We start from the raw sequence: 26,847 nt of genomic DNA on the forward strand, positions 1-26,847 counted from the left end.
AAAAATTATAGCTGCTGTTTTATTACATTCAATGCAGTCGTTTTAAACATCAAAACAAAAGCCAGAACACTACCGTACATAATATCACACGTCATATTTTAGTGATAACATTAACGTAAAGTGCCATTAAATATTACAATGTCACTTCACTCTTGAGGTGATATGTTATTATATGTGTAGCCTATATCTTATGTGAGGACTAAAATAAGAGACATAGTGTGGGGGGAAAAAGTGTGTGATCAGTTTTCAGTAGGAATTTCAGTGGTATATTTAGGTACATCCTGTTGGTTGAATTCTAATCTGCCTTTAATATGATCTAGGCTTTTCTACTGAGAGTACAGCTGAGTAGCATGGGCATAAATCATAAGCCATCCTAAGTATGTCCACGTCCATGGAGGACAGGCTGACAGACTCAGGTGCCACTAGGTTGTGTCCTCTCACCTTTGCTCTTCACATTGTATATTAGTCATTAGATAATTGTACAATGATATAATCTGCAGATGATGCAGGTAACTCTTGGATTTTAAATACAAAAAAAAAAAAAAAAAAAAACTAAAGAAATTATCATTAATTTCAGTAGAAACTCCCCACTGTTCCCTGTAATTATGAACAATACAACAACTGAAAGTGTACAGGGCTACAAGCAGCTGGGAAAAATAGCAAACTGTACAAAACACAAATAAACTGGACAGGGTTGCTCAACTGGGTGGCAAGATAACTGGGCATCCATGTGCTGTATTACATTCATGACAGACCAGTACACCATGAATTTACAGTACCAGTCAAAAGTTTGGACACACCTTCTCATTCAATATTTATTTATTTATTTATTTTTGTTTAGTTTTATTATTTTCTACATTGTACTGCAGATCAATACTAAAGACATCAAAACTATGAAAGAACACATATGGGATCATGTAGAAAACAAAAAACTGTTAAACAAACCATAACATGTTTTAATAATAAAAATAAAGAAAAATAATTGAATGAGAAGGTGTCCAAACTGTAGCTTCAACCTAAATATTGACCTTCAGGGTGAAGATGTATTTCATCAATTTCCATTAATTCTTCTTTTTTTTATGATGTTTTACAATGTCTGTGCTTTACATTATATATAGTGCTATCATATTGTTGTTGATGTTTTTTACATTCTTGTATGTTCAATGCATGAAGCAAATTCCTCTAAGGACAATGAGTGTTTTTATTCATTCATTTCATTAATATAAGCCTGAGAATTTTTTTTTTACAAAAACTGAATTCTCCATCCTTCACAGGGTGTCTCCAGGTATCAGAGTAAAATTCAGTGGTTTTTCAAGGCCTTTTCAAGATTAGTTTTAACACAATTTAAGACTGATTTCTGTTATTTAAACAAGCATTGCAGCTTCGTGTAAAGGTGAGTACTGTATATTTGTTCGTGTGCTGACATCAGCTGTAGGTCAGAATACAGCCAGTTATTGACTACATGATCCTGGCAGACTCCTTTAGCTTAGATAGCAGCAGCTGCTGGAATAAATCGGACCAGGACGTTTTTCCACAGAACTCAGGAAAGGCCAAGGATACAGACGCTTAAGTGAATAATCTGGTTTCCTGTGTGCACGTAAATGTTGTGTATGAGAGTAAGTTTATAGAAAGTATCGGGTTCAGAGCCAGGTTTAGAGTTTTGTAACATCAGAAATGTTGACTTTGGTGCAGTAGAGCTTGATTAATTCTAGTCAAATATTAAAAGCTGGACAAGTCAAATTTGATAAAATATTTATGTGGAATTTAAGGTCTCATAAAATTAACATTTAAGACTAATGATTTTTAAAGCCTAATATATATCAATTGAATTTAAGACTTTTTCAGGACCTGCAGATACCCTGCTTTAGAGATATTGAATGATATTTTTATTACCCCTAAAAGTTTTGGACATGATGTGTAATTTTATGTGGAAACTAATCATGAGTTTTTATTTCATTCCAAGATGCATGATTTTCCGGTACGGTCCTGGTCCGCCCCACAGGCCCCTAATGTCACAAAAGTAGAGAGAAATGGAGAAGTAAATCAGATCTAGTGTGGAGAGATTAATTACTGCCATTAGCATGTCTTGGACTGATGATGTACGTACTTGAGAAGCCCATGCCAGTAAATGTGAGGCATCAGGTCAGCTTTCATGTGGTACATGATTCTTCTCTCCTTGCTTTGGTCAATGGGGAATGTCTCCAGTGGCTGCCCATTAAAATCAAACTCCGCCAACACGACTGTGTTGTAGCTTGTTACCAAAGGACAAGAGGTGTAGCCATCATACTGCAAACAGTGAGAATACCAGTTACGTACTTGCAATAATAATGTCATGGTATTATCTGAACTGCATTGTCGATAGAGATGCAGTTACATTTCTTGAAATGTGAAAGAAAAGTTATCTACACACTGAGTAGTTTTAAAGCACCCTTAGAGGATATGTTTATTGCAACATTTCAACCTCTATAAAGAGCTTCCTCAGGCAAAACATTCTTAAAAATCACAGTTTTAATCAAAAATTGATAACTTATGTTTATGTGCCACTCACCTTTTTATCAGGTTTCTCATTTTTCAGTACTTTGGTAATTGTTCTGTTTAGAATAGCAGACTGTGCAGCTGAAAACAACACAAAATGTTACATTTAAAAAAAAAATATATGTATCAATCATTTTTAAAAGACAGTTTTAAAATGCACAAACATACTCCATACTAAATTAAAAAAAAAAAAAACATTAACAGTCACTGCTAAGTGACTCAGCATGACACCCCTGGCATGCAAACAGGGAATATAAAAGTGATGGCCAGTGATAAAGCTCCTGTTTTTTTTTCCTGCAGTCAGATTGTGATGTAGTCACGCCTGAAGTGACAAGACCTGTTTTCGTTGGGCACCACCCATCATTTTCTCTACAGTTAACAGACAGGAAATGTAGTCAATTTGGGCAAAGTTCACATAGCATGCATCTGAGGTTTAAGACCCTCACAATTTGTTTGATTGAGTACAAAACAAATTTCTTTGTGGTGGGTAACAATATAATCTGTCACACACTCCTGCAAAGAGCCTCTGCATTACAGGTTTAATAGGGTGTGGTGTCACTCGCTGTCACAGTACCTGCACTCTTGTGTACAGAAGTAAAAGATAAGATATAAGATATACTTTATTGTCTCTGACGGGAAATTTTGACCTGTGCAATGCTACACGCTATTGCACAACACTGTGGTTGATGACTCTCCACAGTTTCACAAGTATCACAAGAGTTAAACAAGAGCTGAAATTCTCCTTTGCTGCAACATTTAATTAGATGACAATGACAACTTACCCACAGCGGCAGCCGTTTTAGATGTGGGCACGTTGGTACAGTCTCCAATCCCAAACACATTAGGATACTTCACATGTTGGAGGGTCTCTTTGTTGACATCCAACCAGCCGGCCTCATCAGCCAATGAGCTGCCTTTAATCACTGAATTCGGCCCCATTGGTGGCGTGACATGAAGCAAGTCATACTAATGAAGAACATCCAAATATTTAAGTGTTATTCACCGGAGTCACTTAATTTAGAAGAGATGACAGAGAGAAAAAAAAAATCAATGTACTGTAAGTGTAAAGTCGTGCAAATATTGCAAACACAGATGATTGCTTCATTAATATTTAAAAGCTGAGCAGTTCAATACAACATGCCAACAGGTTGATAATGGATTCTGTTTAGTAAAAGGCTGTCTGGATCAATGCAAGCAATGTTCAGGAGAGATACCTCAAACACTCTGGTTTCGTCTGGATTGTCCAGATTTTCAAACACAGCTTCTTGCTTGTCTGCCCGCACTTCTATGAGGTTCTGCCTGAGGTTCACTTGAATGTCTCGTCTCTGAACAATTTCCCACAATGAATCAGCATATTTCTTAACCCCAAAGATTACAGGGAGCGACGTATTATATATTATGTTGGCCTTGGTCCTTTTTCCTGTCTTGCATAAGAACACACAGAACAAAATCTTAATTAAATTTACAGATTAGACCTTGCTTTTTCAAATTTACTCAATTAGTACCAGTAAGAATCCTTCTTCAGTGAATAGTGACAAGTACCTTCCTGAGAAAAGCATCTGTTAGGTACATTATTTTCTGTGGTGCTCCTGCACATTTCACAGGAGTATTTGGGAAGGAGAACACAGCGTTGCCCTCTTTGAAGTTCTGCAGTGCCTTCCATGTTTTCTCAACAGTTTCAACGGAGTAATTTGATCCGATCTTTGGATGTTCAAATCCCTCCGGCAGGCCTTTTATCTACAGGGTACATATATATGAAAAAAAAAAGTTTACTAAAATGTAATAACTGAATTTCTAAGCAATGGTGCATTATAATGATAGTAAGGTAGAGTTGTACAAATAAAACATTGCCTCACCTTTTCATAATGGAGTTGTAAACCCAAAGCCACAATCAAATACTCATAGGAGATCTGTTGAAATAGGGCAAGATGAACATTGATCATCATATTTTACAAAATCCATTTTTTATTTTTTTAACATTTAGTGCCATGCCAAACTATAGCAGTGACCCCGGGCCGAGCCTTAGACCAAGCCCTTAACAATTTTATAACTCCAGTAAACACACAGTCAATGATACACAGTTAAAAACAATAAAATACACATACTTCAATACCATTGTCTGTGCGGACAGTGTTAGTGTCTGGGTTTATTTCCTGAACCCTGGATTTCACCCACTTCACTCCAGATGGCATGACACTTGCAGTGGGACGACCAGATGAGGCCAAACTTTTTGCACCAGCTCCTACCAGCGTCCACATGGGCTGATAGTAGTGAGTCTGAAAAAGTTATGTAACAGCAGTGTTGTATGAGAAGTCAAACATGGATAAGTGCTGTGTGTTTGTGTAGGTACTGAAAATGCTTTGTCATGTAGGGTAAATAAGTGCTTTGTCATTATTGCAGATAATAAAGCTATGAAGACAGGATCCTTGCCTCACTAGGCTCCACCACGGCCACATTCTCAGCTCCTATCTTCCTCTTCATCCGTGCACTCATTGCTATTCCCCCACTCCCTCCTCCAAGCACAAGCATTTTGAAATGCTCCTTATTGGCACAGGCATGGCTGCTTGTGTGGAGACGAGACGTACCAATGCATGTGGAGTAGCAGTGCTTCAAATGTTGCAGTGCAGCCATTCTGTCCAAACACTAAACACAAACCATTTTGTTAACTTTCAACAGGATGAAGCATGTCAGATCTAACAAGCATGAATATGATTAGACAACTTTTTTAAAGCCTGTGTTGTGTTCCACTACAACTTGAACAGAAGTATTCATGGACATAAAACGACTTAGAACAATAATATCTTGAATTTCGTCACACCTTACCATTTCCAACAAACAACCAGCTATATGAGGTAACAGGAAGCCATCCTAAAAACTTTAGACTGGTCTGAACCAGTCAAAGTATTTAGATAACCAATCCATAAGGGCTGTAGTTATTTCTCATATAAGCACTTGAATATTTTTTTGATGAATATTCTGTTATTTTATTAAAATTGATACAGACACCTTTACTATAGTTTGACTTACCGTAGTTTCAGTGTAAATACTGGTACAACTTAAATGACTCTAACTATGACTCCCAATAAGTCTAATCCTGAGCTTGATATAAATCAGCGACTCTTCTGATCTTAATTATAATTTTGGCAACTATCGAATACACTTTACTTTCCGTCATTTCTCAGGCTCATTTTTTCGATAAGCCTGCTCTGAACCAGAAGGTTAACCACTGCACCATCTACCACGCAGTAGTAAATCAACAAGCACAGCGTCGCCGTCCTCCAGCAGGACTGCGCAGGGCTACATGCATTTTAGATTTGCTTCTTTAGTAGCCCTCAGTATAACGGGTTAATAGACAGAACTGTGTTTCCTACCTTAGGCGACTGTCTGCGTCAGCGGTGAAACCTCAAATGACCCGGCGAAGACTTGTCCCCGGTCGATAAGAGGAGCTGGGAAAACCGCAAGTGAATTTCTACTATCACGAAATAAAAGTGCCGCCAGATCTCGCGAGAAAAACAAGCAACCTCTTAACTCTAAATAAGATGAACACAACCAACTATGCAACTGAAGAATAAATAAATGAAAGAATAAAGGAATGAATAAAAATGAGTTAAGTTGCAGATAAAAAACTAGCAAAGTAATTACAGCAATGAGTGCAAAACAAAGATAGCTTGTTTACGTTTTCATTTATGCAGTTCTGCCCTGTACAGAACTTGCAACAGGACAAACTATCAAGTAAATTAGTATTAAATAAATTTAAAAAAAAAAAAAAAAAAAAAAAAAAAAGGATTTAAATGTCGGTCAGAGTGCATGCATGGCTCTGACTGAAGCAGGCTGTGACGTTTGGCAACCTAAAAGGAGCTCAGTCAAACTATATTTAACATTATACATATAGGGTGCAAGCCCAAGTTAGCAGCTACGTGCGACCACCAATATTTATAAGCGACCTTACAGAAAAACATGCCCGGAGTTGCTCAAAATTAGCGGACTTGCCAACACGCGTTGACATCTCCCAGCGTTCAGCCAATCAAACGTTGCCAGCCTTTTTTTTCCCCCACAGCCAGCCTTTGCTGCCTTTAGTTTATGCGGACAATACTCATAAAACAAAACACAGCGTATCAATTCACCAGCAGTAAAAAGGTGCATTTGTTAAAGAGCTTCAGTCATATTCTGTGCGGTTGTGATTGCAGGGGCGGACTTTGTTTCACAGCCAGGGTGCTTCTGAAATGAACGAGGCACCTGGTCTGCTTCCAGTTGTTGCAAAGCTGCATGTCCCTACCTGATTTTTTCCCCCCAATGAGCCATTTGGACACGAGACAGTTAGGTAAACACTGCTGTTACGTAACGTGCAGTTCCTTGTAGGTGTTAACAGAGCTGGTGCCCTGGTGTTGTGTATGCAGGCCCACTGAAGTGTGGCTCTGTTGCACTTAAGTGTGATGTGAAATCATTCCAGGGAACAGTTCACACCCCGAGAATAATATAAGATTTGTTTGTTCTTTCCTTTTTCACAGTATGATTTCAATGAGCCTCTGGATATGTGGCGTTAAAGCAAATCATGTGAATTATTGCACCCGAAACCTTTTGGCAATACAGCTGCAGCAGTGGTGGAGTCAATTATAGCGCTGACACTTGGGGCTTTATTAGGATACATATAGGTAAATGGCATAAAGCAGTATGGAAAAGTATGTTTCTCTAACTGAATAGAAAGAATAAGCAAAGACACTGTACCTTTGTATTGCAGCTTTTAAATCAACTTTTCTGTTTTAATGAACACAAATCACCTGCCATTGTCTGTTGGAGCTGTATGATCCCTCTAATAAACAAAGGATCAGGTGCTTTTTTTTATTCCTTGTAGATGAAGCTTAGTCTGACCCCCTGGAGGCTGATCTGTTTCCGCATTACACGGTGAACAAACACTAAAACCCAGACAGCAAGCCTCCTCTGGTCCGGTTCCAGCCCAGACTCACCACTTTCTTATGGCAGCACATGTCTGGGCCACATATGGGCTTTAACAAAGCCACAGGCCAGCTGATGATTTGACTTCAGAGACAGCCCACTATATATTTGATAATCAGCATAAGATCTCAGCCACATGTCAGGCTCATTTTGACCATATAAGTGTTAAATGCATTTAAGTATCTCACTTAATTTAGATTTGATTAATAGAGAGTCAAATAGCACTATTGTCGGTCAATATTTATTTGTTAAACTAAATTAATATGATAATAACATTAATAAACTAATAAATTAAGCACACATCACACAGACAAATCAAACCAAAGGCTGATACCAGGTGATTTTACATCCGTTCAGGGATTGGAAGCTTTTATTTATTTTATTTATCCTTTATTTAGCCAGGAGAGTCCCACTGAGATACAAGATCTCTTCTTCCAGGGAATCCTGGTCAAGACAGCATACGGCAAGGCGGCTGGTCAAGTTGGATTTGTCAGTTAAGCCTGTTGCAGAGAATTAACTGAAGACTGTCAGGGATACAGTTATGACTGAGCGTGCAAATGTGAAGTCCCTGGAAATGAAAACCAAAGACAAACAAAATAATCAAACATAAAGCACAACCTTGATTACCAAACATTTGGATACTTTTTAGTCAAACGGTAGAAGGAGTCCCACAGTCAGTCAGCATAGTCCAACATGTGAAAAATGTCATTAAAAAAAGATTGTGAAAACCAGTCAATAAGGTCAGGATTCCCCAGGATTTTGTGATTTTTGGTGCCTCACATAAGGTTGTGATATCTGTTTCAAGACACTGATTCTCAGATTTTGCCTTCCTCTTTTCTGGCTGGAATTTAATGTGGTTGTGCTTGAGGATGGTTACTGTAGGTCACTGCTCTTTAATGCTTCACACAATGAATCAGCGCCTCTCTAGACTCCAAATGGGTTTTGATGTGCCGTGCACTATTTTGGCCTTTGTCCCTCTTCCTGTCTTAGCTATGGGGCACTGCAACAGATTAGGGATTAACCTGCAAACATCAACAAAAGACTGCATGTACAAATTCAAACACAACCAAAGGCAAAAACACATGTTGCACTGCTTCAAAGTTACTAAAACAAAAATGTATGTAATGATATGATACATTGGACTGTACCAGTGTACATTTCTGAGTAGATCATCTATCCCATATGGTATTGTTAGACAATTTAGCAGAGTTTTAGGAATTGTGGATTTCATGTGTTTGCACATGCACACATCGCTGATCAGCACATTATCTTCTCATTATGGAACTGTAAACCAAGAGCTATTATCAAATAGTGATATGATATCTGTACAGAGAAAGATATGTCTGTTTATTACTGATGTTAACAAAGTCTATCCATAATAAGTTATTTAGAGATGAACTGATTTAAGTTCGACTAAATAAAGTATTTAGACCTCTTAAGGATATATAGCATACTTACAAATGACAAATACTTAGTGCAGCAGCTGGCTCTGGTAGCAATTATGTAATTCATGTTTTATAAAAGGGCATCTAAATTGATGCTACTCAGTACATAATCCAAAATCCAGTAATCTGCATGGGGGTAGGCCTATTAATTTTAGTTTGACAGAATTAGCTCTTTGTGCTGTCTAAAAAGTTGTGTGACAGATGTATTTTTTACAGACAGCAGCACCAAGTGGCAGTGTGTAATAACCACTACCTTTAAGATGCAAATGATGTAAAACTGACTAAACCAGTGACAACATGGTCATGGTGTTGTTGGATGTGAAATACTTAAAGTATTGTGTCTTTCAGAGTATTTCACATCTCTTCAGCACTACACCAGATCTGCATTTATAGAGTGTATTCAAATTACCCCCAAGCTACAAATAAGATTAGCTATGGTAATGCAAGGGAAAGGCTTGTATGACGAGTAAACAAAGCCTTGGCCATAACAGTGAGTCTAACCCTTTGTCTAGGTTATGCATCATATTGTCCAAGGAAAACGCAGCACCACTCAATGTTAAGCCAAATTGTGACAGTGACTGCCTAATCCTCTTCAGTACAAGCACTAGGAGGAATTTGATGAGTTCTGTAGACACACAGGATGTAAAAAGAAAATCACTAAACACTCCCATGCCAGTGTCTGATCTCGTCCTACAGCTGGGACCTCAACATCTCATTGCAGATGGCAGCTCCAAAACGTGCACTAGTACAAACACCGTAATTAATGCACCTGAAAACAAAGAATGCATTCGCACTGCGCTCCGGTGTTTAAAAAGGAAAGTTCATTGATTAGCCTGAAGAGGGTGCTATAATAAAAGGTAAAAATACCTTAGTGGCTTTTATTGTGGTCACTGGTCAATTTTGCTCATCCTTGGAAAGCATCTTCTCACTGACTGGACATTAATTGGATATTTTCAGGGATTTGGCTACAGCAATGTTATTTAGTTTTGTGTCTCGTTTGAAAGAAAAAAGGTGCATTCACTCTTGTAGCATTTCCAAAAACGTTATTTTGTCAAAATCATTTGTAAGTTGACTAAATGTAGTTGGTTTCCCAATGTATTTAGTCCTGTTTGCTTGCGCCAGAAAGGAAACGTGCTGCAGGATTGTGGCGAGAATTTCCACGAACAAAGCAAACTTGAAAAATGTCGCGCTTCTGTTAATTTGCAGATTTCTGAATGAATGAGAGAGAGACAGAAAGAGAGAGAGAGAGAGAGAGAGAGAGAGAGAGAGAGAGAGAGAGAGAGAGAGAGAGGTTGCTCAGTGCAGAAGACACACCATCTCCATCCGATGGGAGAGCACCAGCTGCATGAATGACTTGAAAGATGCTGTCAGTGAGTGATGATCGGTATGTTGATCTTTATTTTACAGATTACTGCTCACATTCACACATTTTGTCGGATCAACGTTACTGATTATCTTACATGAACCGTTTTCGTATAGCCGGATACTGTGCGAGCTCTGCAGTGAATCACATTCACTGCTGGCATTGCCATTCAGTCACTTTCGCTGATATGATCTGGCTTTTTTATATTTATATATACATATAGGGAGGGGATCACATTCACTGTAGAGGCGTCTATGGAAAAGATGTGAAACTAAATGCTGCCATATGCCTCTTAATTGTGCTACACTGAGTGAATACATGGAGAAACACACAAGCTTGCGCCGTTTTAGAAGTTGTGCAAGGTAAGGACAGTGAAAAATGTGGAGAGAAACCCAGAGCAAAACCACAGTAAGGCCTGTTATCACACATGAAGGAAACTAGGCTCTGCTGTAGGCTTTTTTATTTTATTTTATTTTATTTTATTTTATTTTATTTTATTTTATTTTATTTATCTTGGGGCTAAGCTAGCTTTACCCACCTGGGACCTCTGCTAAGGAGGCTTGGTTGATGGTTCAGGAGGGACCTGGCTGGTGTTTACAGTATGCCAATAGTTTAATTAAAGGTGCTTGTCTGCACAACAGCTTTGAGCAAAATTAACAAGACACCGACCTGCTTTGTGTATTGCCTCTCAAAGTGAAGATCTCAGTAAATTAACTGCACACTCCAATACTTTTCACTGCCATACTGTCCCACTGCAACACCAAAGCTATCTAATGGTGATTTCTTCACCGTCTATTAGGGAAACCCCTGCAAAGTAGCGGTGGTCCCCTGAAATGATGGCATTCTGGAAGAGAAAAACATCCATTGGTAAGAAACTTTTTTTTTTATGCCCCCCACCACCCACCCCCACCCCACCCCACACACACACCTTTTCCCCATTTGCTTTCATTAATGAGACATTACAAAACAACATTAAGTAGCTGAAATATTGTGTTGACACTGCATAACACAACTACATCTATTCACTAACATAATCACATATGCATTTTAAGTATATTCATTTGCACAGGTAGGTAAGATACATTTTCATCTAAGACCATAGAGAAAAATTACAGGAAAGAAGTGCAGTGGTTTGGTTTGTAGGATAACTGGTTACAGTGTTGTGTTTGAAACCTTGTTTATGCTGTTTATTTGTGGGAAAACAGCTAAAATTGAATTGCTGTATGAATGGGCTTATCTTTCATTTGCCTTTCAGAAAGCAGGAGACAGATCTTATTTAGACATCTTCCTTTCTCAGTCAGATGGGACTCCCTGTTTTGTCCTGCATGGTGCAGTGCACTGGATCAGAGAGAGAGAATGTAACAGTATAGTCTCTCTCTCTCTCTCTCTCTCTCTCTCTCTCTCTCTCTCTCTCTCTTTAGACTGTGTTTTTTGCTGGCCTGTGTGTGTGTGGTGGATGTGTTTGTTTACAGTAGCGATTTGTTTGCCTCAGACACAAATTGAGGTGACCTTCTCCGCTTGCATGTATCTTCGAGTGACTACTTGATCACGGCTGAAAGAGAATATTACATTTTCATTTGTTTTGCATGTGGGTTTGAAGTGCTCTGGAACTTTCTTGAACTTTCCTCAAGAGGACTTTAAAGTGAGGGAATGAAGGTGGAGCCTGCAGGTAGTACACACACTATGTCTCCATCTTTCTAAGAGGATGAATGTCTTCTGATGTGCTGAGGTTAGACTTAGTGGCGCGGTGTCTTTGAGGATTTTGTGAAGCATTTCTTAGTCGTTGCACTGTAATGAACAGTGCATCACACAAGCTGCTCACAGTCTGCTGAAGCTGTAAACTAAACAATGATTTTCCAGGTGTTAGTCAATGAAAAATGAGGATAACACTGTGCGGCTTTGCAAAAAATAATATCACATTTAAACACGACATCTTCTAATTAAGTGTGTAAACAAGACCAAAGGTATTGAGCAACAAAAGGCTTGTTCAATAATTTATTTTCACAGTAACTGATAGCGTGAGGAGGCCAGCTGGGTGTGTGAGGTCTGTCCTTTTGCAATGCTCTGTGTGTGTGTGCACGTGTGTGCTTGTGTATGCTTGTGTATGTGTGTGCATGTGTGTGTGCTATCTTTCAGGTGAATAATTAAAGAATGATTTAACCTCCTTTGAGAGCAGTGTATCTAGTTGTGTGTTTCAGTTTTTGTTCTGTGTAGACAGTCCAACTTGTTTGACCAATGATTTCATCATTTGGTAGAGGACAGCTGTTCATTGTGTTAGTTTGTGTTTGTCTATAATTCACATTGAGAGAGTTTTAAAGGACCACTGAGCACAATAACAGTGCTGAATGATGAACCTTAATTTATCACCTTGATGCCATGAAGTGAATTGCCAAGCTATTATTACAGATGATGGCTGGACAAGAGCAGACAGCAAATACAAAAACTCCTGTGAATATCATTATTTCCAAACATCAGAGATGGACTCATCTACCAAGAGCTTGTATTTCCCCTTAGAGCAGGTGCCATGGAGGGCAGAGAGGCTACAGATTTTCATTCTAACCACAGCAGCTGATTTTCAATAAAAAAAAAAAACTTCTTCCTCCCTGGCTGAGGTTTTGCTAACCTGTAAAAGTTCCTGGAGCAGACTATAAACCTGCTATTGGGAGTTTTATCTTTGCATAGGCCAAAAACCAAATGTCCCCCACCATCCCATATCTATGACATTTATTAGGATGAATGCTGCTGTATGAAAGAAACAAAAAGTAAGGGCAGAGAAATGATTGTAGATGTTAATAGAATAATACAAGCATAGAAGTGAGAAAGAAAGCAAAAAAGGGAATTGCTTTTAATATGACTTTAATGGGGAAGCAGGACAGTGTGTGGTTAAATTGTGGAAGAACATGTCAGAGCTGGCTGTGATATGAAAGTTGTGTGTAGATCAGACACATTAGATAAATGCTAAGATTTAATGTGATGTACTTCAACAGTGTTTCTGTTGAAGATAAACAAATCATCTGTGGAATCACTAAAACCTGGAGGATTATGTTATTTAATTTGACAAATTTAAGAAGTATAATCTTGTCATCTGTTGCATGTCATCTTTTCCTTTGATTGGGCCCACTGTGTGTGTAGAAGAAGAACGCCATGTGAAAGCCAACGCTCGGGACTACAATGACAAGTTCTCTTATGCTGTAAGTAGACCTCAGAATTATATCAGATTTACACTGGCTAAAAGGTTCTGCTTTTTGGTATTAATTTATTAATACTGAATGCACTACTAACATCAACTAATACCAGGGCGAATGTATTAATGGTAATATTTTTTGCTTTTTGGCATTAGTGCTATTTGTGAATGTACCATTCCCCAGGACAATTACATCAAAACCTCAAAGTACAACATCTTCACCTTCCTGCCCATCAATTTGTTCGAGCAGCTCCAGAGGGTTGCCAATGCTTACTTCATAGTGCTGCTGATACTGCAGGTATGGGGGCGTAAATAATGTCATGCATCGTTTTCATGAACAAAATATTCAGGGGGAAGCCGATGAAATGGAGCTGGCTAAGACTTTTTTTGCTCTTGTTTTTACATCTAGTTAATTCCAGCAATCTCCTCTCTGTCCTGGTTCACAACCATTGTGCCTTTGGTGTTTGTGCTGGTCATCACGGCTGTCAAGGATGCCACCGATGACTATGTGAGTTCACCTATTAAAAATAAAATAAAATAAAATAAAATAAAATAAAATAAAATAAAATACAGGGCCCAGGAGATAATATAGAAATCCAGAAAGCATCCTAGTCTGTCATCCTAACTCTTTTGAATGCTCTGCTTCAGTGTACTTTCAAAGCTTATTATTTTATTTCATTTTATTTCACACTTTTTGTAATTTCAGTTCCGTCATAAGAGCGACCAGCAGGTCAACAATCGGCAGTCTCAGGTTCTTATCAGAGGACAGTAAGGAATTTTTCTTTTTTTATATATATATACAAATGGCTACCACTATAAGTGACCATGTCCTGTTAGCTGAATTAATTCTGAGATCCTGCTTTGTTTTTCCAAGTTTGCAGGATGAGAAATGGATGAACATCCGTGTGGGGGATATCATCAAACTGGAGAATAATCAGCTTGTTGCTGTGAGTAAACCGTGATGAAACTGTTTATTCTGCATACCTCTGTGAACCTGTCATGCTTTGGTGCTGTTAAAATGTTAAAGGAGAATGCCTCTGAATGTTGCTTTTATTAGATAATATTCACTGCATATTGCCAGAATTAAGAGAGAAAAAAATTGTTACAGAGAGCTTAACAGTTAGGGAATTCTTGGGCGAGATTCAGAGGCATTTTGGTTCTTTTGCAGGGTTGGTGGTGCAGAGATAGATTTATTGTCTTTACTCACCACTAAGTCTTCCATATTGGTCCCGCAGGCAGATATCCTTCTTCTCTCCAGTAGTGAGCCCTATGGTCTGTGCTATATTGAGACTGCAGAGCTTGATGGGTAAGACCTCTTCAGCTGCATTGGTTATATAAAGTAATACTGAGGGAAATCCAACCTCCAGTAGACCGTAAGGAACACTGTCATTTGTATACGGGAGTAAACTGTAACATTACCAACTGGAGGAAAGAGGAGATTTATTCCTTTACTTGACTATTTTTGAAAGTGTGCATTTTCTTGGAATAAACTGGAGAAGACATTTACATTTTTCCACCTTTATCTCATCACAGAGGCTAAAGCCATATAAATGTAATGTTTCCTCATTTCCTTGTCCAGAGAGACAAATCTGAAGGTTCGTCAGGCTCTGACAGTGACCTCAGATCTGGGAGATATTTCAAAACTGACTGATTTCGATGGTGAGCAATGCTTGATGCATTTTGTGTTTGAAACTTTGGTTTATCAGAACATTTACTGACTCTTCTTCTCCAGTTTGCTGTATGTGGCCCCATTGCGTGATTAGATACTGAGAGTAAATTCTTATTACACACTGTACAGTCAGAGGCAATCAATATCAAAGTAATTGCATGTTTTATGTCTCAGTTCTATTTTTAAAAATTTATTTTCTTCCTTGCAATGCTCTTCTGCTGTAGTGACATCCTGTGTGAATGTGTGTCCTCTCTGGTCCTCAGGAGAAGTGATTTGTGAGCCACCAAACAACAAGCTGGATAAATTTACAGGAACTCTGTTCTGGAGAGACAACAAATACTCTCTGGATAATGAAAAAATGCTGCTGCGAGGTTGTGTGCTGAGAAACACCGAGTGGTGCTTTGGAATGGTCATCTTTGCCGGTAGGATGGATTACTTTACTGATTTATTGTAACAAAAGTTACATTTTCTGGCCAGAGTTTTAAAATCTTTTTCTCTGGCCAGCTTGTGTATAAACGTTTCCCAGTGTTGGCTTTCTCCTAACACTGATAGTGGTTTGCCCTCTTCACCAAGGGCTGCAAACCAAACTGATGCAGAACTGTGGAAGGACGAAATTTAAAAGAACCAGTATAGACAAACTCATGAACACTTTGGTTTTGTGGGTAAGCTGATTCATATTTTTATGTGGAAAGACTCCTGCAACTACATTCCTTTTATTCCAACAAAGATGAACCACTGTAGTGCTGATGAAGTTCTTGTCCAATCACTGACACATCTTTCAAAAACAAATCTTTTGTCTTTGTCTTGCAGATCTTTGCCTTTCTTATTTGCATGGGGATTGTTTTGTCTGTTGGAAACATCATCTGGGAGAGTTGGATTGGCGGAAACTTCCAGGTGTATTTGCCTTGGGACAAGATTCAGAGCAATGCTGTGTTCTCAGGTTTCCTCACCTTCTGGTCCTACATCATCATCCTTAACACTGTTGTGCCCATCTCCCTTTATGTTAGGTAAGGCTGCCTGTCTTGTATCCATTGTGGGGGGGAAATATTCATAATTCAACATGCAATATCTTTTAAATGTAAAGGATTTCGTCTGCTAATGACTAAAATTGCCTATCTTTCAAAAGGTACCAGAATAGTTCTCAAGAAAGTTTGGCTGAGTGAGAGTTTTTTCAAATGTTGGACATTTCATCCCTCAAATACACAGTTGATTCCCTTCCTAAAGGACATCACAAGCTATACCAAGTAGTATAAGGGATGGTCTCCATTAGATTGTTTCCACTTAGAAGTGAATCTTTCTTCAGTGTTGAGGTGCTCCGGCTCGGCCACAGTTACTTCATTAACTGGGACAGGAGGATGTACTACAGTCAGAAGGATGTTGCTGCCGAGGCTCGCACCACCACCCTGAACGAGGAGCTGGGCCAGGTGGAGTTCATCTTCTCGGACAAAACAGGCACCCTCACCCAGAACATCATGGTCTTCAACAAGTGCTCCATTAATGGCAAGACTTATGGTATGGAGGAGACGCTTTTTCCAAATCTTCTCTGAGAAATGGTGTTACACACAGTTAGGTTGATACATTATTGTCTTTTCATTAAATATTGGATATCAGTCAGCCAATGTAGTGCATCACTGATCAGGGAAGAAACAGTGGAGGTTCCTCCCTGATCATTTCACTACTTTGTTCAGTTTTTCAGTAACATATATATATATATATATATATATATATATATATATATATATATATATATATACACTACTCACAAAAAGTTAGGGATATTTGGCTTTCGGGTGAAATTTCAGGATGAACCTAAAATGCATTATAACCTTTACAGGTGAACTTAATGTGACCTTCTGTAAACTTTTGAATGCACATGTCCAACTGTTCAATGTTTCAGTACTTTTTGCACAAGTTGCTGTTCTCTAACAAGGAGTTTAACGGCAAAATTCACAACAGGTGTTTGATCCATGAATCGACCAATAAATTTCCTGGTTCAATTAGAATTGGTATTTAAACAGTCCTCCTCATTATGCTGTTCACATTTTGACATCATGAGACCAAGACGACACCTAACAATTGATCAGCAGCACCACGCCATTGCGAGGCTTCAAACAGGATGTTCTCAGACGGAAGTGGCCACTGAGCTTAGAGTGTCACAGAGTGTCATCAGCAGGTTGCAACAGAGATACAGAGAGACTGGAAGAGTCACAGAAAGGCATAGAAGTGGACGTCCTTTGGCCACATCCCACACTGATGACTGCTTCATTGTGAACAGTGCCCTGTGGAACCGGATGATGAATGCCACTCAACTCCAGGCACATTTAAGGGAGGTGAGACGCACCCAAGTGTCACGTCAGACCATTCGAAACCGTTTACATCAGCATGGTCTGCGTGCTAGACGACCTGCAAGGGTACCTGACCACACCACCAGGCACAGGTGTCATCGTCTTGCATGGGCCAGGGAGCATTTACGCTGGACGAGGGACCAGTGGGCCTCAGTGCTGTTCTCTGATGAAAGCCGATTCATGTTGAGCAGAAATGATGGCCGCCAACGATGTTGGAGACGTCAAGGAGAGCACTATGCATCAGCCACTGTTGTCACCAGACAAGCCTTTGGTGGTGGTGGTGTTACTGTGTGGGCAGGTGTGTCTAGTCAGTACAGACCTGCCCTACACTTTGTGAATGGTACAGTGACAAGCCCATACTACCTGAATAACATCATTAATCCAGTCATTGTGCCCCTGCATGAACAACACAGGCCTAATTTCATCTTCATGGACGACAATGCTCCAGCTCATCGAGGTCGTATCATTAGGGAACGGCTGCTGGAGACTGGGGTACCTCAAATGGAGTGGCCTGCACTTTGTCCAGACCTGCATCCCATAGAAAACCTATGGGATCAGCTGAGTCGCCGTGTAGAGGCTCGGAGCTCTGTACCCCAGAACCTCAATGTCCTGAGGGCCGCCCTTCAAGAAGAGTGGGATGCCATGCCTCAGCAGACAATAAGTCGACTTGTGAACAGCATGAGATTGTTTGAGATGAGGAAATCACCAGTGCATGCTTCTACTTAAATGCCCTACTTTCATGATATAATATCACTGTAGCGTGAACTTTTTACATTTTCCGTAAATTTCACCCGAAAGCCAAATATCCCTAACTTTTTGTGAGTAGTGTATATATATATATATATATATATATATATATATTTACAAATAGTACAACTAGTGCAGATAATTACTATTAAAAAAAATAATTTCTGCACTGACAATGGCACAAGTAAGTAGTTAGGAGACAAATAAGGTGTTTTATGACCCTAGTGGAATAAAATCAATGTATTTGGGGAGAATCAGTCCAGGGCAGAGTTGTACAGGCTGTTGCATTTTAAGTGGTTGCTTTCAGTCTCTTTACTGTCCTGGAATCTAAATATTATCTGGGATGCTTTTCCATCCTGCCAAGAATAAAAATCTAGGAAGAACATCTAATTTAAATTTAAAAATCCATATCAGTAAATTAACAATGAAGTGCATTGAAAGAGCCAGATCTTTGTAACTGACTGCTACAAGAGAAATAACACATTGCTTACTTACTTTTTCTTCTCCTAGGTGATGTTTATGATGAATTTGAGCAGAAAGTGGAAATTACTGAGGTAACTGAATAACAAACCTAACTTGGATCTAAGTTTCCCACCCTTGTGCAGTACTAGTTTTGATGTAATAACCATATTACTGGCCCATGTGCTCTCAGAGAACAGCCTGCGTGGATTTTTCCTTCAACCTGCTGCATGACAGAAGGTTCAAGTTTTACGACAGCAGCCTGGTGGACGCCGTTAAACTGGAGGATCCCTCGGTGCAGGAGTTCTTCAGACTGCTGGCCTTGTGCCACACAGTCATGCCAGAGGAGAAGAGTGAAGGTAAACCATGCTGATAACTCACTGCTGTGTGTGTAGTTTTAATTTTTTCATTTCTTTATTTATTATTGCACAAAAAACACATACAAACGTATACATAATACATGCAGCACATAGAGACTGGGAGGACAAAACAATAACTTAACTAAAGAAATGTGTAGGAGAAGCCAGAAAAAATCTCTTTCCTCTTAAAATGAGACATACAACATAAAAGCTAATACAAACAAGTGTCCAGGAAAGGTGACTGTAGTACAAGTGCAGTGAATATATTAAGACACTGAGAGTGGTTATGATGTTTCATTACTTAATTGGTCCAAAAAGAGAAGTATAGTATTTATTTAACAGTATTTAGACTGGTGGAATTTCTGATGTGATCTGGTAAGAGGTTCCAACAGAGAGGTTCTCGGGATCTAATAGAAAATTTGGAGGAGGTTGTCCTGAAGAAAGCAGGATGGAGATTATGTTAATAATATAATATGATGATTATGTTATGGTTGACCTTGTATTATAATGATGGATTTGGGAACTGAAGTGAAATAAGTTTTGAAAACAGACCGGTAGTAAGTTGTGAATAGACTGAAAAACAAAAAAGCATTTTACAACAGTAGAGTGACAAGCACCCATCCTGCTGAAGTGTCCTTGAGCAAAACACTGAATGCCTTCAAGCTGTTCTCAAGGCCTGTTCTGTTGCTGATGCTGACCTTTGACCTCTGTGGGTTAGGTTTGTGAAGACTAACCACTGTAATGCCTTTGTGTCAAACAGGGCAAATTAACACTGATGAAGACTAGGGTCACTCAGAGCTTCCTGGGTGTATTCCTGGCTGATTACTGGCTGATTACATACAGCAACAAACTGTCAACATGTTGACCAGAAAAAAATACCTGCTTATTTTTGTCTCTGGGAGATAAGGGGATTCTGATGCTTGTCTCTTTTCATGATAAAGGAAACCTGCTTTATCAGGCCCAGTCACCTGATGAAGGCGCCCTGGTCACTGCAGCGCGTAACTTTGGGTTTGTCTTCCGGGCCCGAACCCCAGAGACAATCACGGTGTATGAGATGGGACGAGCAGTCACCTACCAGCTCCTGGCCATACTGGACTTCAACAACGTGCGCAAGAGAATGAGTGTCATTGGTTAGGTCTTCACTTATAAAAGCAATGCTCCCTTAAATTCACAAGTGGCTCAACACCACATCCCATGCATATAATGACAATTAAAGTGACTAGCATGTACGATATTCACTGGATATCCTCTTGCACAATATAGTCATTGTTAATATGATTTCCTATGTAGAGGCATTAATGATATTTGCAATAATTAGTTATACTTTGCTTTTTATTTTTGAGAATAACCATGTGAAGAGTCACCATGCACAGTACTGTCTGCCATCAGTGACATAATCCACTGTGTTTGTTGGCCTGCATCGATAATATTCACTTTTGACCATTTGTGTTTGACCCAGTGGCTATGACCAGAAACCTTAGCATTTTTAAAGTCTATTAAAAGTAATTGTATTCCCTTACTGTGTTTTGTTTCATAGTTAGAGATCCACAGGGCCAGACTAAATTGTACTCCAAAGGAGCTGACACCATCATCTTTGACCGCCTGGACCCATCCAGTGAAGACCTCATGTGTACTACCTCAGAGCATCTCAGTGTAAGTCTCACTGGATGGGATAACATTACACGATGAAGCGAAATTTCCTTTTCAGATGCATCAGTTAGTATTTTCAACAAATGCACCATGTGCTACTGTGTGTTTTGTATGTCATTTTGCTGCAGTTTTACTCATAATAATATTCTTACATTATACTGATGATTCTGATGATTCTCCACTGTGCTGAGGGAATCAGCTGCCGCAGATATCGTGTTGAGAGATCTACTGAGAAGGCAGAAATCACTGGACTTAGATTGGGATGATGCCTCAAGTAAAAACAAACAAATACTATTCAGACAGTGAATGTCATGTCTTGTGTCACATTGATAGGCTTTGATAGAAAACACGTTCATATTCCTGGAATGTGTCTAAATACCATTATTCAGACTGACAGATAATTGGTGGTTGGATCATCACACTTGCGACAACAGTTGCAATACCTTGGTTTGCTACACAGCACAAATTAATTAGTAATCATCATTTTTCCTGAAGGAATTTGCCGGAGAAGGGCTTCGAACATTAGCTCTGGCCTACAAAGATCTTGATGCTGATTATTTTGACATATGGATGAAGAAGTTTCTGTTCGCCAGCACTGTAACTGAGAACCGCGAGAGCGAGCTGGACATTCTCTATGAGGAGATAGAGCAGGGCTTGAAGGTATGATCAGCCACATGTTTACTCCTCTGAGGGGATCAAACTCATTAGCCTCTACTGACAGACTTTTGTCCTGCTTCAAGCTTCTTGGTGCCACAGCAATAGAGGACAAACTCCAGGAAGGCGTCCCTGAGACTATCGCCTCTTTAAGTCTAGCTGACATCAAGATCTGGGTCCTCACAGGGGACAAACTAGGTAACTACCTAAATTATCCTACTGAACAAACCCAGTGCCACTTGAATACTTCTATCTATCTGCCACTTCTATCTATATCAAAAGCTACTGAGTTGTGTCTGAGTTGTTAGCTGAGGTGTGTATGTACCTGCAGAGACAGCAATGAACATTGGCTACTCCTGCAACATGCTGCGAGATGACATGAATGAGGTGTTCATAATTTCTGCCAACACACTGTCGGAGGTGCAGCAGCAGCTCAGGTGAGTACATTCATTATCTATTCCTGTCTTTCCCTTCTACCAAAGATGCTCTAATAAATGAAGACGACATGTTACAAGCTCTGCAAACTGTATTGAAATGGTTTATACTGGTTTATACTACTTTAATGTCATGGGTCTAATATTTACATCAGTGACTTTGGGACATAAAAATCAGTCATAATCTGTACTCAGTATGCCTTCTTCCTTTTGAGTGAATAGACTCAGGTCTTGCCGCTTGTCTCTTAAGGTGGGGGGACAACAGTTTTGAACTAACCTAACACAATATACCCTCTCAGTTGTGAATGGCCTCTGCTTTCATCTCTCCTTACAAAACAACTAGAAGGCCCTGGAGGAAATGCACCCTGTTACTGTGTTAACTGGCCACTGTGGTGATTCATAGAAATGCATGCTGTCCCCAACAATTCAGTGCCAATTAACAGAAGTTTATCTTTTGTGGGCGAGAATTCTCTCAACATGAGCAGGATAATTTTGACATCGTCACTTTGTTTTCTGCTTACCTCTGTCCTCAGAAGCGCAAAGGAGCACATACTGGGCCTGAGTCGTGTCAGCAGTGCAGAGAAGACAGATACATTTGCAGATGACTTTGTGTTTGAAGAAGCCATTATTGCAGAGTACGCCTTGGTCATCAATGGACACAGTCTGGTAAGGTGCTCCACTGCGTCACATTACATAGAGAAGTCCTTTGTTGAAATGTACACTGGAGAATAGTCGCTTGATACTCTGTGATGCTTGTATTTATCCCTGCAGTGTTGTCTGCAGGTTTTACCTTGTTAAATGGTGTTGTTGTCTGCAGGCTTCAATGTGCAGAGTCTGCCATCTCTGCATCTGCTGCTGACTCCGCCAAGGCTGTAATGAGCAGAAAGCTGCTGTGCCGCTGGGAACCCCCTGTTCTATTAGAGACTTTCATTAACATCCTCTTCCTCACAGGAGAGCTGTTTGGTAGACATGTAACAGTGAGCTCTGCAAGGTGTCGCCACTGCAGGGGGCTGGCACTATAGGATAGTAATGATGAAGTGAAAAGGTGTAATATGTGTGTTGTCCCTTCAGGCTCACGCTCTGGAGCCACAGCTGGAGCACATGCTGCTGGATTTGGCTTGCTTGTGCAAAACAGTCATCTGCTGCCGTGTCACCCCTATGCAGAAGGCCCAGGTGGTGGAGCTGGTGAAGAGGCACAAGAGAGCCATCACCCTGGCTATAGGAGATGGAGCCAATGACGTCAGCATGATCAAGAGTAAGTCGTGGGATTGATCGCTATTGATCATGCTGACGTCAGCATGATCAATAGCGATCAAGAGTAAGCCACTGGATTGATCACTATTGATCACATTCACAGAACAGCCAAGAAACATGCCAGACTGGAACAAGATAGCACTTATGAGAGTGCAGACCTCTGCCATGGTTGAAGCTGGAAGTTACAGCCCTGTTGGCGCTGAGCCACGACCAACCATCCCGACATGTTTCTTGACGTTACATGGATTCGTTTGGAATCAACAGTCCTGTTTATGTTAAGCCCTGTCCATAGCTACATCCCCTTGAGGATGATTAGCCAAAAAAGTTCTCTTCTCTCTCTTCTTTGCTGGCCCATGTTTGACCTTCCCACCAAATTAAATGCAAATCTGCTCAGTATTTTCTGAGTCACTTTCTGCCAACGGAGGGACAGACGGATGGACAAGGGCGATTGCATATTCCCCTGGTGGATATTTTACATCCTGAAAATGGTTGGGTGAAGTGAGTAAGGTGACTTTCCTATATCTGGAGGACCAGGTTCAAGCCTCGTACAAGCAGAGGCCATGCTGAAGTGTCCTTGAGCAACACACTGAATCCTTGATGAGAGCCCTGTGCTGAATCCTTGGTGATCAATAAACATCACACCGTAAAGAGTGTGGCACTGTCTTTTTTTATTTGAAATCAGTATTCCGCAGTGGTCAGCACCTTGCTCTGTGTTTGCTCTTTTGTCACTAATTTAGTAAATCCCTGCCAGCTCCAGCAGTGCTCCTCTGTAGCTGAACCGGCTAAGCAATAACACAATCTCCCTAGAGAGATTAATAAAGTAACAAATTGTTATGGTAAATAATTCAACACCAACTGACAGTTTCTAATTTGACAGTTAATCCAAACACCATTTGATGTAATACTTTTGAACTGTTAAAATGTATTCCGCGGTCAGGGCTATTCATCTCAAAACTCTGAGATCCACCGTGTTTTTCTTCCTTAGGTGCACACATCGGTGTTGGCATCAGCGGTCAGGAGGGGATGCAGGCTGTATTGGCATCAGACTACTCCTTTGCTCAGTTTCGTTACCTGCAGCGGCTCCTGCTGGTGCACGGACGCTGGTCGTACTTCCGCATGTGCAACTTCTTGTGCTATTTCTTCTACAAGAACTTTGCCTTCACCTTGGTTCACTTTTGGTTTGGTTTCTTCTGCGGTTTCTCAGCTCAGGTGAGAATATGGTATATGTTTTACCACCAAAACACATAGAGGCCTGAATGTTGAACTAACACTGTAATCTGTTTTCTTCCCCAGACTGTTTATGACCAGTGGTTCATTACCCTCTTCAACATAGTCTATACATCCTTACCAGTCCTGGCAATGGGTCTTTTTGATCAGGCAAGACTGACACTGTTTAATAATATAGTAATGTTGAATAGTAATGTTTAATATTACAGTACTGACTTATATAGTCAATATCAATATCAATAGCATTTTATTTTATGTAAGTCATTATTTTAAGATAGTTTTCATTTTTACATTGGACTAAAGTCCATTTATTTTTTCAGCAGTCTCCAATGGCAACCTCCCAAGCCATCTTATACTTTCCTATTTGTTTTTCTTTTCAAGATTCGGTCAAGTCATATAGGTGAATATCTTATTACTGCAGATATTTGCTGTGTTATCATAAAATAAATTCCTACCAGGTACCTAACACCTACTAAAATTAGGTACTGAATTTACCTGTTTTCATGTGCAACAAGATCCATAATCCAATGGATCCATATCAGTGTGCAGTATTGTATATTGTTCAATTACCATTATGCCATCAAATACTACCGCCTCCCCCATCTCAATACTTACATTTCACGTAACACTCACGTCTCTGTTGTCTAAAGGATGTCAGTGACCAGAACAGTTTGCGCTACCCCAGCCTCTACAAACTCGGCCAGCAGAACCTTCTCTTCAACAAGCGTCAGTTTTTCCTGTGTGCACTGCAAGGTGTGGGCACCTCGTTTCTGCTCTACTTTATTCCCTACGGAGCCTTCTCCGTCATTGTGAAAGAAGACGGTTCCCACCTTTCTGACCAGCAAGCTTTTGCCGTCACCATAGCAACATCCTTGGTCATTGTTGTAAGCGTTCAGGTAACATTAAAAGACTTTGGGTAAGAAAAAAACTAAAAATACCCCTGAATAAAGGCTAGATTTTTCTATCATTAACACTATCAATACATTTTCTTTTTTGTGACTCATGTCTTCCTGTCTAGATTGGACTTGACACACATTACTGGACAGTTGTTAATCACTTCTTCATATGGGGGAGCCTGGCGGTGTACTTTGCCATATTATTTGCAATGCAAAGTGACGGAATATTTGGCATCTTTCCAAGTAATTTCCCTTTCATTGGTAAGTTTGGCTGATGAACATGAGGAAATGGTTTTGATGTAGAACAACTAAATATGTATAAATAATAACAATTTTAAAAAATGCTTTTGTGTTTCTTCAGGCACAGCCCGTAACTGTCTAGCAGAGAAGAGTGTGTGGCTGGTCATTCTGCTCACCACAGTGGTGTGTGTAATGCCAGGCCTGGCAGTCTGCTTCCTCAGAGCAGAACTCTTCCCAACTCTAACAGACAAGGTAGGAACTGGACTGACCCAAATTTGTTTTTATTTATTTTTAATTAATTTAACTTTTATTGAACCAGGAAGTCCCTTGAGATTAAAGTCTCTTTTTGATTAAATATGGATTAAAATGTTGAACGCTTCATTAACATTCTTCCCATGGCTGCGTTTCCACAGGTTCGCTATCTACAACAGGCCAGAAAGAGAGAAGGACCTCAGGAGCAGAATCTGAGGCGAGTGAGAAGGACCAGCTCCCGCCGCTCTGCCTACGCCTTCTCCCACCAGCAGGGCTATGGAGAGCTCATCACCTCAGGCAAAAACATGAGGATCACCACGGTCACCTCTGCTCCCTCCCCTGAGGGGGTCACACAGAGGTCCTCCTGGATAGACAATATGTTGAAGAGGAAGAGCGAAGTGGCCTGCATCTCTGATGACAGCACGGGAGCTTCAGAAAGTAGCAGCAAAACGATACAGACTCCAGAGTAAAAGCACACAAACTGAGACGAACTACACTGGGTATTACACCCATGGATCCCAAAGACCTAACACAGGGAAACTCAACACAGGCATACCTCATTTTTTCTGAGCTTTACAGTCTGTGGCGTAAAGCGTCAGGAGATGGATTTTTATTACCAGCTGTTGATTCTGGACAATTTCAAAAAAGTACTGCATATTTATCAGTTCCTTGGAGCATTTATCTGAGCTTTGGCCCTGACTCATGATGTTTAGGTGCATATGAGGCCATCTGGAATGTAGTTATTTTGGAGATCCCATTTCCAAAAAGCCAGCCTCCTCCCTTGAAAACAAATAGCTAATGAACAGGTTTGATTATGGTTTATGTCGATTTTCACCAGATTGCCATCTTTTTTCAACCAATTCAGTGTTAACTCTCTCTCATTAGGCCTACAAAGCTGAATTTCAACTCTAGATTGGAGGTTTGATTGCATCTGTAAAACTGATTAATTACAAAGTAAGTAATTATTAAGTAATTATTAATATATATGCGTTCCATACATTGAAGCAAAATTAAAAAGCTGCCCTCACATAAATAATTTAACCTTCACCCCTAAGAGGTTGATGCATTTATTTGATATTTAAATGGGATGTCCTGCTTTGGTTGTTGGTCCATTTCAGTCCCTATGATGCATCCTCCAGCTGTCACAGTCACACATTTCTGTGTCATCCATAAATAACAAT

General features: G+C 39.9%; 2 protein-coding genes across 3 annotated transcripts; one reads left to right on the plus strand and one right to left on the minus strand.

The window, feature by feature from the left end:
- Positions 1–916: 916 nt before the first annotated feature.
- On the minus strand, positions 917–6,006 carry sqor (sulfide quinone oxidoreductase). Of its 2 annotated transcripts, none has more exons than XM_030054564.1 (10): positions 5,907–6,006; positions 4,966–5,178; positions 4,641–4,811; positions 4,392–4,445; positions 4,078–4,272; positions 3,750–3,959; positions 3,318–3,501; positions 2,549–2,616; positions 2,108–2,286; positions 917–2,006 (listed from the first exon to the last, which is right to left on the minus strand). In XM_030054564.1, the coding sequence occupies exons 2-10, from the start codon at positions 5,164–5,166 to the stop codon at positions 1,949–1,951; spliced, it is 1,320 nt and encodes a 439-aa protein (XP_029910424.1). In that variant the 5' UTR covers positions 5,167–5,178; positions 5,907–6,006; the 3' UTR covers positions 917–1,948. The 2 variants fall into 2 exon arrangements, with proteins under 2 accessions (XP_029910424.1, XP_029910425.1); XM_030054565.1 differs by lacking the exon at positions 5,907–6,006 and adding an exon at positions 5,563–5,659.
- A 5,940-nt stretch (positions 6,007–11,946) lies between these two features.
- On the plus strand, positions 11,947–26,194 carry atp8b4 (ATPase phospholipid transporting 8B4). The gene is made up of 27 exons (XM_030053518.1): positions 11,947–11,965; positions 13,429–13,487; positions 13,665–13,778; positions 13,890–13,988; positions 14,187–14,248; positions 14,355–14,427; positions 14,716–14,786; positions 15,060–15,139; positions 15,413–15,571; positions 15,723–15,811; positions 15,960–16,156; positions 16,453–16,661; positions 18,752–18,795; positions 18,894–19,059; positions 20,001–20,189; positions 20,597–20,712; positions 21,205–21,369; positions 21,450–21,561; positions 21,695–21,800; positions 22,331–22,463; positions 22,869–23,052; positions 24,037–24,260; positions 24,345–24,428; positions 24,929–25,174; positions 25,297–25,435; positions 25,536–25,666; positions 25,828–26,194. Exons 1-27 carry the CDS (start codon positions 11,947–11,949, stop codon positions 26,134–26,136), a joined length of 3,579 nt encoding a protein of 1,192 aa, XP_029909378.1. The 3' UTR covers positions 26,137–26,194.
- The last annotated feature ends 653 nt before the right edge of the window (positions 26,195–26,847 follow it).

The sequence above is a fragment of the Myripristis murdjan genome, chromosome 6 (assembly GCF_902150065.1).
Source record: "Myripristis murdjan chromosome 6, fMyrMur1.1, whole genome shotgun sequence".
Lineage (NCBI taxonomy): Eukaryota > Metazoa > Chordata > Actinopteri > Holocentriformes > Holocentridae > Myripristis > Myripristis murdjan.